The following is a 13,070-nucleotide window of genomic DNA, read 5'->3' as shown; positions in this document are numbered from 1 at the left end:
TTTCTGAGCATCTGATAAAGCAAGCTGCTGCTTATGAAAGATTAAGCATCTTGATTTAGTTAGTCTATGGGCACATCTACACATGCATTAAACTGCTTTTGCTAATGCATATTAAATGTAGTACCTCCAATGCGGTGTACTAAAGAAATGCACGTTAGGCTGCCTCAAATACGCAATAATGAATGTGCACGGTTTTTAAGTAATGCTTAATGTGCAGTAGCCTATTTTACTGCACATTAGCATAATCAAATGATTTTTTACATGATGTTTTGGTGTGCAGTAAAATAGGCTACTGCACATTAAAGCGCACATGTAGATGCTCCCTTTAAGCTGCAAATCTACCTGCATCTCACCTCACTTCAGACTAACACAGCTAAATACTTTCCCCAAGCCTTTTTTAACAGATTTTCTAAACAGATAAGTGAAAACAGTACTACATATCTATAAATCATTGCTCAGAATGAATTTTCTTTTTTATACAATACATGAAAAACTGATAAAATAACACTGAAGAGAGTTATTAAGTTGTTTTCTAAGATAATTTGACACATCTAGGTAGCCATTATTTTTCAGATATTCTTAGCTAATCCTCAGAGAAACTAAAACAAGGTCACCATGTCATAATCTTCAATGCAAGGATATGTTGCTATGGTTTGTTGATATGCAGTATGCCACTAGCTATGTGGCAGATGTTCGCTTTCAGCTGTATTTTGCTTTTGTGTATGCACTGTGAGCAATAACAAACCAAACATTTAAAACACGCTCAAATGAAATAACAAATTTGCAAAAACAAATTGTTTCAGTGACAGGATTTCACTGCAAGTTTGGAATACCAGGTAAAATTTTCCCTCTAGCTGTCAAGTTTTGTTTTTTTTCAATAGAAAAAAAAGTGGCCAGATTGCTCACTTCCAGGTTGTTGGGTTTTTTTAATACCGTAAAAAAGAGTTGATTGTGTAATAAATTAAAGAAGAAATTAATATGATCCATGTAATTTTAAGTAAGGAAGAATGTCTCCAACTTTTTTTTATAAATTCTCCTATCTATTATGGTAAAGTACAGTAAAAATAAAGGAATGTCCTTATCTTTTTTTTTCTTCTTTAAAAAAAACACATTATTTTTTTCAAAGATACAGAATATTTTGTACCAGTATGTAAGAAATCCTGTCAGAATCTCCTCACTGAGCAAGTCATTAAACATAAGAAAAGACTGAGCCAGGCATCTCTATGAACACATACATTATAATCTCACTGAAAACAGTGGGAGTTATATGTGCATAAACACTGCTATATTCATCTTCAAAATGCTTCAGTTAGAATTGCTTAAACAATATGTATATGGTAAACAAATTTCAGACTTTTAATATGTTATGTCATTTTCCACCAAGTTAAAAATGAGACATCATAAAATTTTCTACCGAGCTTGTCCCCCAAAATACTCTGTGTATAAGTTCTCTGATGAGGAAAAAAAATTTAAAAATCTATCAAAAGGATAAAAAATGTTTTTCTTTTGATTTATCAAAGAGTGAATTATAGGTAATTAAAATATTTAGACAGAACAGTCCTTTCAAAATAGCAACATGGTCTCATTGTTATATGTGACAGTACCAGGATGTCTGACTTCAGACTGGGCAGTAGATACCTTGTGCTACACTGGGCATTACACTGACACACATTTTAATCTCCAAAGGGGACTGCAATTCATTTATGAAGTCCTTTGTCTAAGTAAGAAGTTTAAAACACACAAAAAAAACCTAAATATATTCTGTGCTCATTACGAATCCCATTTGAATTACTAAATCAAGACAATATGCTAGACTAAAACACCAATCAGTAGTCTGTGATCTTGTAAGACTGAAATCAGAGTTAGAAATTTTAGTATAATCTTTGTTTGTATAATCTATGGAATTTATCTGAGACATTTTTGGACCCATTTTTGTAATTTAAAAATACAAATGAATTAAAAAATCGTAAGGAACTTTAAAGAGTACTGTACAATTATCCCACTATGTAACAGTATGTAAAAACACATTGGCAGTAAAGCTATCATATAGTGTGATTTACTATGAAAAAGTTGATTACATTTAGTAAATGTATATAAATTTTTGTAGTAGCAGACATCACATCTTTCTTGGGTGCCAATCTTCATCAATCCCATTGTGACTTTGCATAGCAAGTCAAATGAAATCTTTTTTTCCCCTCTGTGCCTTTTAACTAGCCCAGTCAGTATCTGTACACACATTTGCAATGGAACACCTCCCGCTGAATATGCCAGCCCAAACTGTATGTACTAGAAGCCTTAATCTTGTTATTGGTGAATATCCTCATGCCTAATGATTTTGTAGATGACCCAATAAAAAATGTTGAAAATCAAAAAGGCTAATGGGAAGCAAGCTCTGGAAATGGTGTCTATCTTCTTGGCCCGGTCAATGAATACCTTCCTCATCTCATCAGAGCTTTTTGGTGCAGCTTGAACAGGATTACTTGGCCCTTTTGGAGTCACTCCATCTTTTGCTTGCAGACATGGCCCCATTCCATAGGCTGTAAAACTGAATCGACTTTCTCTTACCTCATCATCCTGTTGCAAGGAAAGTAAGACAATCTTTGGTTATATAAATCTTCCCAACTGCTGAAAGCAAAGTACTTTATCTTTACTTCAGTAAGTTCTTTATTCCAAAACTTGGTTAGGTGAAATGCTTGGTTATGCCACCACTTAGTTGGGTGAAATGTTTACCCCCCTGAAGTTGTTGGAGAAACTCTTATGGATTCAGTGGCTTTATTAAGGTTCAGATTTTAACCACCACTTCTAAAAATAATCTATTCAAAAAGCATAAAATCAAATAAATAATTATTATTGTTCTCTTTCTTCCCAATTAAAGCACAGTTTGCCTGCTCTTGCTTAGGCAAACCTCATGGTTGGGGAGGGACCATCAGTTTAGTTCAATGCCTACCACAGTGATTCTCAACTTTTTTAGACTCAAAGCACCCCTTTTTAGACTTGGGGCACCTCTTGCTACATTCAAGGCACCCCTCAAAAATGCCAACTTTTAGTTTTTACCAGTTTATGACTACAAAAAATTAATAGAACAGTTTTTCTAATGCAAGGAACTCAGAAAGACCACTAAAGGTTAAAATATTTGTGACATTATGGATTCCTCTTTGAGATATTTGGGCACCTATATACAGCAGCAAGGCTGTTCCAATGTGCTGTAATTACAGCACATTGTAGCAGGGTCAATTAACTGAGTCTGCTGAAGTGTGGTAATAACCATGCTCCAGCAGACTCCAGCATCTCATGTAGCAGCATCTATGCACTTAAAAATGTTGGCAGGAGCCCTTTAGCTAAAGCTTGCCGAATTAACTTAAGTTAAAGAGCCCCACCACCGTTTTTAAGTGTGGGGATGCTGATGCACAAGATGCTCTGGGTGCTTTAATTAGGGTGGCTCTTGGAGACACTCTAATTAAAGTACTCCCTCACTGCCCACTCCTGGAGCATGTGTATAAATGCCCTTTGGGTTTATCTTGCAAGTCATGTTTGCACACCTAGCAGTGTGCCATTTTGTAGTACCCTTGAAAGTACTTCAAGAAGCCCTGGTTGAGAATCACTAGCCTAGCATGATGGCACACCAGTCTTTAGCATTATTTGAGAACAAAGAATATAATAATGGTAATGTTGACATGAAATACAGTAGTGGGGATTCTGACTGGTTGACACTTAATTGGTTTCATTTGTATGCCTCACTTCTATCATTACTTATCAATACATCAAATAAAAGTAGTAAAAATGAAAATATTTGTAAGGAAAATGTTTGAATTTAAAATAAGGGTTAAGATATAGAAGAGGGTCTGATAATTGGTTTTTGAGTTATTCCACTGTACATTGGGAATAACTCCTTCGGTATCAATGAAGTATGTCTTGACTCCTAGTGGCAGATATGAGAAGGCTTTATGGGAAGGCAAGTATATACCCTGTGTGGTGATGAGGCATACTTCTAAAAAAATGACTTCTGTTTTTGGGCATATTTTGAACCAAACTGTGAATACGTTCAGAAGATCTGGAACTGGATAGACAGCTGGAAGGGAACGTTTTGAGCACAATTACACCTGGGAAACAGGCACCTTGGAGGGATTTTGTGGTGTATGTTTGGAACTGTTTGTGAGTTTTGTTATTTTTGGGCAAGGTATGCTTTTGACCTCATGATCCTTGCTATGAGGCATAGCAAGTTTACTGGGGAGATGAGGCCACTGAAGGCACTTGAGGCAGAGTGAATTATTATTTTGGTTTCTGAGCTATTGTGGGCTTTTGAGCCATGATAGATGGGGGTGGGGGGTGGAGAAGGGAAAGGAGCATGTCAGTAGTACCTGAAAACTGATTTGAGCTTAAAGAGGCCTGAGGACTGATTGGAGCAAGTGAGACCATGGGGTCCACCAGGACACCAGAGAGAAAAGCAGGCCAAGATTGAATGTGGGTCATGTCAGACCTTGTATTAGAATACTAGACCTGCTATAGTATCCTATTCAGACTAGTCCAATGACTTTTGTGATGCTCGCATTTTTAGCAGTTTGAAACTGTTTCCTACTACTTCATAATTATTCTAGTTTAATAAAGTACTCAAGGAAACCTTTATTTTCACCTTACAAGAAGAAGAAAATAAAGCTAAAAGAAGTGGATAGAAACAGTTTTGCCTTGTGAGAGTTTTCTTTTCCCATCCAAATTGCTTTGAGTAGTTGACATTTTAAATGTTTTCCTGAAGCAGCTATTCAGAAGTAATTCAGGTAAATGGTTTGCTCTAAGAATTGCAAGTATTTTTTTTTCATTTCAACTTCTTATTTCAGAAAATTGATACAACCTATTCCCTCCCATATACATTTCAGTTTCTATGGACTGTCATTTTCTGGGGAAAAAAAATCAATAATAGCTCTAATTAAAGCTGTTAATTTTTATATTAGTGAATTAAACATATGTAAGCAAATTCAGCTAAATCAAAGTTTAAGAAGAAAATTTCAAAGTCATCTAATTGAATTGGCAGGTAGAAAGAACTAGATCAGTCCATAAACTGAATGAAACACATATCGCTGGGGGAAGTGGGAGAAACTCCACTGAAGTGTTTCTTTTTAAACCTTTGTCATTCATTTGCAAGCCAAACTACTGTGTTTCCAGCAAAACTACTGTATTCATAGCTCTCTGTTTTATAAACCATTTCTATGTAAACAAAAAGTAATGAAAAATTAACATGAAGCCAAGAAAACTGAAGATCCATTACTAAAGCATGGAGAGACATAACAGAAATACAAAATGAGGGAATGAAAATGTTTTGATGATGTGATTTAAATAACTTGTTTTAAAATAAGTACTATGGTACCATAACTCTCCTATCTGAAAAACCTGGGAAATAACATTTTTGCCGTTATAGTCAGTCAGTGGATTATAAAGTACCAAATTTTGTTGATTTGAGAGAGCTATATTTAAGATGAATTTGACCGAAAGGTTTTTAAATTGTTGCTCCAGAAACAGGGCTCAACCCTCCACATACAGTACAACCTCATTATAACTATATGCCCTCTTTCTAACAACCTCTCCTTCCTCCACTCGCCTCCCCACCCCTGCCATTTGATTAATCCCAACATTAGGAACTATTCTTTTTGTTATGATGTAGCAAATTGACTAACCATATTGTTGTGAACACATTTTAATGTACTGTTCACCCAGTCCTAAAGGGCTTTATTACAATGAAATTGTGCTGTGCTTCTTATTACTATGGTACATATTACTGTGAGTACTTCTACTGATATACAAAAAAATGTTTGATGACACTCTAATAAATAAGGACTGCTTTCACTTGGATGTGTCAGGCAGATCAGGTCCAACTACAGGACTGTTTACTAATACTCCAAACTAAAATGAATCTGGTGAATGCACTTTCAGAAACACTGGAATAATAATGGACTCGTATATAAAATGACATTAATGGCCCACTTGTTTTCATTAAAATGATTCACTTATTCCTTCTTCTTGGAAATTCTTTACAAATATATTCAGTCAGATCCATAGCTTGTGAAACCAGGATGGATGAATACTCATATACCAACTAAAGATTTGGCCTGAAGGATGTTAATTGAAAACTGAAGTCTTCCTTTTAGGAAGTGACGAGGAAACATTTTTCCTTTTCTTCACCCCTTTTGCATAATTGCCTACTGTATCATCTTTATGTGCAACTAGGAAAAAGAGAAATGATTTCATGCTTGTTATTTGTAAAAGCCTTTAGTTAAGTTTAAAAAAAAAATTAAATGATTTCATGTATACTGCTTAAGCAGCTAATGATTAAATTTAATTAAATACAACTGAATGTCAATATTTTATTAACAAATATTTTATTAGCTCTTTTAAAAATAATAATCAAAGAATGGCCATAACTGTAGGAAAGGATTTTGCAGCATAGTTAGAGGTCTTGGGAGGCTTGAGGGTAATGAGTTATTTATTGTCATATCAACTTCATTGTATAAAATACCCAGCCATAAAGTGATCAAAAAAAATTAATTTGCTTGGGTTCATGACTATGCTGTCCTCTGTTTGATACATATTTTTAATAATTTACTTCTCTTGAGGAATAATACTTACAGCTGCTGAAAATATTTTCTGTAGTTTGTAGTTTTTAATTGCAATCAGTGTTAATAGCTTAAGGATATAGTTGTAACCTTTGCCTTTGTTAATTTGAAATGTTTGCATTGCGGGTATTTTTTGGTTCTCTCTCTCTCTCTCCTTCACTCTCTCCCCCTTGCTTTCTCTTTGCAGTAAGCATTACTGAATAGTTTTCTAGTGCAAATATCTATAGTAAATATTTATTGGGTACTGAGCTATTTCTCTTATTGATTTCCAAGTGTTTGCAGAAAGTAGAGTTTTTAATCCCAGATTTACACAGATTAGTATGGACTACAAATTTAAGGAGACAAGTATGTTTATTAACACTTCACATTATCACATAAAGGCAATAATGAAGGTTAATGGGGTCCACATAGGAAGACATTAGTTCAGACAAAAGGACAGGGCCTTTGTTAATGACTGGGTATCACGTTGTAACAAATGGGACATCTACATATTTTACCCTTAAATTTGTACTGTAGATTTGAGGCAAAGTCCCGTCTATAGGCTCTGTACTTCTCAAGCCATTGCTATGCCGCAATGATTCACTGATTTCATTTCCATCAAGCACTCCCTCAAAATACTTTCATCAAAATGGAAGGGTAGACCAAAAAAAAACCAAAAGAAAAGAAAAGTGATTACCATTAAAAGGTATAATCAATTTAGTGCATGTCTATTTTCATCACTAAAGATACTTTAGATCTCTAAGTTTTTGAAAATAGAATAGAAAGCATGACTTTGCCGAAAAAGTAAATATCTAAATTTAGAATCTGATTTAAAATTAAACTACATTTTCAGTAGATGTACACAATTATTCTGTGCTTGCAAGCAAACAACTTTCATGCATAAGTGTTATGCACATGACACTTCTAACTGAAATTTTTCTCTATGGTATCCCCCTCCCTCTTTTTCTGTGCCATTCTTAAGGACAAAAATGAGCATAAAATCTACAAGTGTCAATTATTTTTTTAAAATCAAATAAATAAGCATAAGGTTTTTATATTTCAATTGTTGAAGGGCCAAATCTTGTAACCCTGATTTAGGAACTACGTCTTTTCATGATTGAGTACATAAAAACTAAAGTATTATGTCTCCAGTCCAAAACCAGAAATATTTCTATTTGCAGGTGTATTGTTTTGATTTTGTTAACTGGTGTTGGTATGATACATAGGCACATCTAGGAAGGTGGTGAAACGGGTCAGATACCCTCTGTCTGTGTATATGTGAACTCTCTGAGCTCACCAGCTGATTGGCACAAGCTTTGGTTGGAGCATGGCTCCAGAGCCCAGGGGGGGTGTCACCAATTGCCCTCTCCTGCCTCCTCCCCCCAGATTACTGAACTCAGTGAGAGGGGAAATGTGGAGATAAGCAGCAGCAGCAGCACTGAGCTCTGAATCCATATAAAAGTAGGGGCTCTAGCCAGAGTTGCACAGATCAGCTGGTGAACTCAGGGAACTTGCAGCATTTATGGAGCCCAGGCAGGAGCTACTCACATGTTGGTGAGCTCAGAACATTCACTGCACATGTTCAACACAGCCCCTTTACCCTTCCTGAATCCACTCTTGTTGTGACACATTGTTGAAAGGTGACCAGTGACTTGTTTTCCAGTAAAGATTTTTATATAATTTTGTGCTGCAGAGATTGGAAAGTAAATTTATCATTTCCTACTTTCTCCAGTATCCTAGAGATGCCAGATTAAAACATTTACTAACCTGTTTTCACAATGCACGTCTTCACTTTCCTTTGTTATCTCTTATGTATCTCACTTTCCTTTATGTTCTTTCCTCCAAGAATCTGTCCATAATCCCTCCTTCAAATTCCTCCTCACAGCCTACTTCAGAAAGCTGCAATGACTAAGATGCATGATAAGATAATGATGGCTAATTTTATTTAGGAGTCTTTCTATCTGCTTATTTATATGGGAATGAGATTGAATCATTTTAAAAGCAAGCTAACCTTTATATGATTTGGAATCTTCATTAAGTGCTGTGCATAGCTAATGTAGGTAACTTAACTTCCACCACATTGTTATCATTGCTCACCTCAATGTTCTTTCTCATTGCATTATGTTCAAACTAGCTATTTGCCTGTCAAGAATGACAGTGGGGGGTGGGGATGGAGTGGCACCACCCAGTGACCTGCACTGTCACTGCTCTGCCTTTGGCTTTGTGGGCCACGCCCTGCAACTAGGTCCGTGGGTCCCCCCACCTGCTCCGGCTCCTCAGTCTCCACCATCAGCAGGGGGGGACAGGGATGGAGCCTCGCTTTCCCCCTGCCCCATTTCCCCCCCGCTTCCCCCTCCCCCCTACCTCATTAGGTCTAGGCCCATTTCCCCCTGCCCCCCATTTCTGTCCTCATCTGCCTCCAAGGAACAGGGCTGGGGAGGGGAGTGAGGCCAGCACTGCTGGCCTTGTTCAGCCCCTCAGTCTCCACTGTCATGGCAGCACTTTTCTTTGTGCAGAGCACTCTGATTAGTTGTTTCAGTAACCATTGTGATAGGCTGCCGAGACAACCAATCAGAGTCAAATAAAGCATTATGGACAGACAGACAGACTAAGGCTTTTATAATATTAGATGTTTATTCATCAGCTAGAACAATAGGATCCTAGTCTTGACTGGCTCCTACAACTAGAGCAAGTTGATCAATGGTAAATCTTTTTGCAAAAAAAAAAAAAAAAAAAATTGCAAAATGATGTTTCCCATTTTTATGAAAAATCTTTACTTTTTTGAAAGTTTTCAGCCACTTCTGATGGATGTGTCCAGATTCTTTTTTGCTGATATCTAGTTCTAAACATGTTTACTTTGAAAAATAAAAAGATGCATATAATTCTTAGTTAGTCCTCAAATGATAATATTAATGTTAAAAATAAATAAACAGGCAAACTCGGACATGTATTCCATCCCTATGTAGAGAACACCATGTTGTAGCTAGAAAATTCTGATTTTACAAATGGAATCCCATTCTGTTGGGCAAGAGACTTTCACTTTACGTAACTGGTAAAAAAAAAAAAAAAAAAATCATCCCTCTAGCACTGTTAGTGTTCCAATATAATAAATGGATAGCATAATCTGGCTGTCTTTTTGTACATAAAAAATCTATTTTCTATTATCTGGTATCTATCTGCATATAATAAATTTACACTGAATAATATAAAAGCTATGTAAAATTCAGTATAAACAATGTAAAGTTCAAAGAGTTCCTCCAAGTTATTTTAATACCAACCCCCATGTTTAATTTCTTTTTTCAGTGATTTTTCTGATTTAATTTTTTCATATGTGCTGTAGCTTTAAAAAAAAAAAAATCAAGTGAAATCTAATCTAATCCTTGAGCCATAGTGATAGTTTATCCTGTGCCAAATGGGTCACAAATGTACACTAAGCTTTATAATCACTAGAGACAGTAGCTGAGTTGGAAATGAGAGAGGAAAAAGGGAAAGAATCATTATTTTACTTTTAAACTAACTAAATACAAAAAGTACCTGAATCTTATGTCAGATATTGCAAAGAAACAATTATAGCATTTATTGGAAAGAATGCTTGTTATCTCCTTGTTATTAATTTGGAAGACTTCAATTGTTGTTTGTATAGTGGATTAAATGTTTGTAAATCAAAAGGTGATATGCCCTATGCTTAAATATATCAAGTTCTGATTTAGTTGCTGATATGGACACAACTAAATAAAACAATGAGGAAAAGGGAAAGTACTAGGAAACCTGTCTTTGCTAGAAGCTAAGACTAAAAGTAGGTTTGGAACTAGAACTGGTAAGAAATTTGTTATTTAAATTGTATTTAATCAGAAAATATCCTTTTATTGAAACTGAAACATTTTTTACAGGATTATGCCAGCTTTAATTGAACTTGTTTGGAAAAGTTTCTTACCTGCAGGATGGAATTTCTGGACAAAAAGAGAGTTGGAGAAATGTATCATGGTGGTCAAAACCCTAGTTATTAAAGCACTCACCTGGATATGGGAGACTGAGGATCAAGTCCCTGTTCTTCATTTACCTGCTTATTAGTTATTTTAGGATATGTTGGTCCCGCAGGGTCTTAATTTTTATCCTGATTCAGCTGGAAAATTTTTCTTGGCAGTTTTGAAAAGTTTAAGAGGATGGGAAAGGTTTTCCACCTAACTTTATTGGGAAGTTATTCCCATGAAGCAGATAAAGACATTAGCTACTGCCAGGGGCAGATCCAGAGGGGATGCAATGGCACAGTTGGACCTTTCTCCTCCAACCCCCATTTGGACTGTAGAGCACCAAGCCCCCTCCCTTCCCTTCCCTCTGGTGCTTGGACATACACTGTCTCCCTTCCTGTTCCTCCCTTCCAACCTGCTGCTGCTACTTTTCCTGCTGTCCCAAGGGTGGGGAAAATGTTAGATCCTTTTCTGTCCAGCCCAGCAGGGCTGTAAGGGGCTGACCTCTATGGAGAATGGGGACAGAGGCAAAAGCATAGTGAGAGAGTAGTTTTCTCCCCCCTTCCCTCCCCAAACTTGTTCCCTGGGAGCAGGAGTAGGGAGGGGGAACCTGCCCACCCATCCTCACTGCCAATGTTCAATTCTCAGTTGAGCCCAACCCCTGTACAGCCCAGCTTGGGTGGGCGGAAGCGATTCTGAAGCTTTTCCTGTTCCCCAGGACAGCAGGGAAAGCAGCAGAGGCAGGTGGAAAAGGAGTGGAGGGGAGGAGGCAAACCTCTGAGCACAAGGGGGAAGGGGTTTCACCTGCTTTAGGGACTTAAAGTCCTCAAAGGCTCCCGTGGTGCAGTCCAAAAGGGGGGAGGGATGCAGTGACACCACTGCACCCACTTCTGGATCTTTCCCTGACAGTAGTGAATGTCTTTATCTACTCCAGGGAATAAATTCCAATAAAGTTAGATGGGAGATGAGGCTGGGAGCAGAGCAGTACAGCCTCCCCTTCAGTGTTAGGTGCTGTTAGGTGTTCCCCCCTCTTTGGGAAGTGCTGGATCTACCCCTGGGTACTGTCATTCTCTGCTGACATCCACAAGAGCAGCATCAATGTCAGTTGAAAACACAACTGCCTGCCTTACCTTTTCAGGAATAGTTGCAAACAAGTTTCAGGGATGGAAAAATAGAGCAAGCAGAGGTTTAAAAAGGAGATAGGTTGATTTGCGTTTTTTCACATTACTGATTTCAAACACAAATCCATCAAGATGCAAAAGTAAATAACTCAAGAAAGCGACAACAGGTAAATCTTTAAAACAAAAATCTTAATAAAAATGTAAAACTTACAGAACAGTGCACAGAAAAGCATAGGTTTTTAAATACTTTTACTATCTCAAACACCTTGATGGCATAATAATTAAGATTATTTATAAATTAAATGTTATTGTTAACAACCTATCCTTCAATGACTAGAGCAAGGAAATCCAGGAAGAGCATACTTTGTGAGAAACCCATGAGTACAACATAGCCATGATCTGAGGAAATAAATGCTCCTACTGCTATGCATGCCCTGGGAGGGCATACTGGGTGGGGGGGGGGGGGGGGCATGTGCCCCTGAATCTGTATGTGTGATAAGGGTGGACTGCCGCTGCAGGCTAAGGCTGCTTCAGGCTTTTCCTGGTGGGGAGCTGGGGTGGGCTGTGCTTGGGGCAGGTGGCAGCGGTGCTGGGATGAGGGCTATGTGGGGGGGGGGGGAGGCTGTAGCCGTCTCCCACCTGGCCCAAGCACAGCCCTGGCCCAGCCCCCACTCTCACCAGGAGGAGCCCAGTGCCAACCCCAGCCTGCAGCAGCAGCCAGCCCTTGCCCCATGCACAGATCTAGGGGCACATGCTCCCCATGTGCTCCCGGGGCATGCGTAGTGGTGGGAGCTGTGCCCCTCACGTCATCCAGATGAGCCATTCATGGATCCATCCCATGGCCTGCCCAAACCTCACTCCCTCCCTTACTGTCCTCTACACACTCCTTTCCTCTCCCACCCATTCCCCAACAACAGACTTGCCAGCCAGATGCTGGTCTCCATGCTGCAGGTCTGTGCTCCTGGCTGCCTGTGTGCTGCACTGTGGCTGTGAACATGCATGGGGCATTTATTGGCCACATTATCAGCCACATTAGCCAAAAAAAGCTGATTGCCAATTATTGTCAATTTTCCTTATATCAGTACTGATCTGATAGGGGACCAATGTATTGCACCTCTAGCAGTAATGTACCTGTTTATGTTCATAGTTACACATCAGAATTGCACTTCATGCAGCTTTTTTTAAACATTTCATATTTGTGTGCCTCCTGCAATGCTGAATATAATTTATATAAAAATAAATCTGAAAACACAATTTGGTCATAATACACTGACACCAGGTACTGTGTGCATATATAACTCATTTTTTATTTATATACTGGCTTTGTTTGAACAACTGAGGGCAATTCTAGTCTCTGTTATAAATCTTGCATATGCTGAAGACTAATTCAAAACTTCATT

The 13,070-nt window shown here is 37.9% G+C and overlaps 1 protein-coding gene across 1 annotated transcript in view; it reads right to left on the bottom strand.

Annotated features, from left to right (window-relative positions):
* Positions 1-311: 311 nt before the first annotated feature.
* The window catches only part of GLRA3 (glycine receptor alpha 3), a 101,219-nt gene continuing 88,460 nt past the window's right edge, over positions 312-13,070 (bottom strand). The window contains exons 8-9 of the mRNA XM_059721358.1: positions 3,004-3,009; positions 312-2,574 (exon numbers count right to left, since the gene is read on the bottom strand). Coding sequence (XP_059577341.1) covers positions 2,305-2,574; positions 3,004-3,009 — 276 coding nt within the window. The 3' untranslated portion in view covers positions 312-2,304. The remainder of the gene's footprint in view (positions 2,575-3,003; positions 3,010-13,070) is intronic.

Source organism: Alligator mississippiensis, chromosome 2, assembly GCF_030867095.1.
Source record: "Alligator mississippiensis isolate rAllMis1 chromosome 2, rAllMis1, whole genome shotgun sequence".
In the NCBI taxonomy this organism is placed as follows: Eukaryota; Metazoa; Chordata; order Crocodylia; family Alligatoridae; genus Alligator; species Alligator mississippiensis.
Note: the sequence above shows the minus strand (reverse complement) of the source record. Positions and strands in the feature narration are given on the sequence as shown.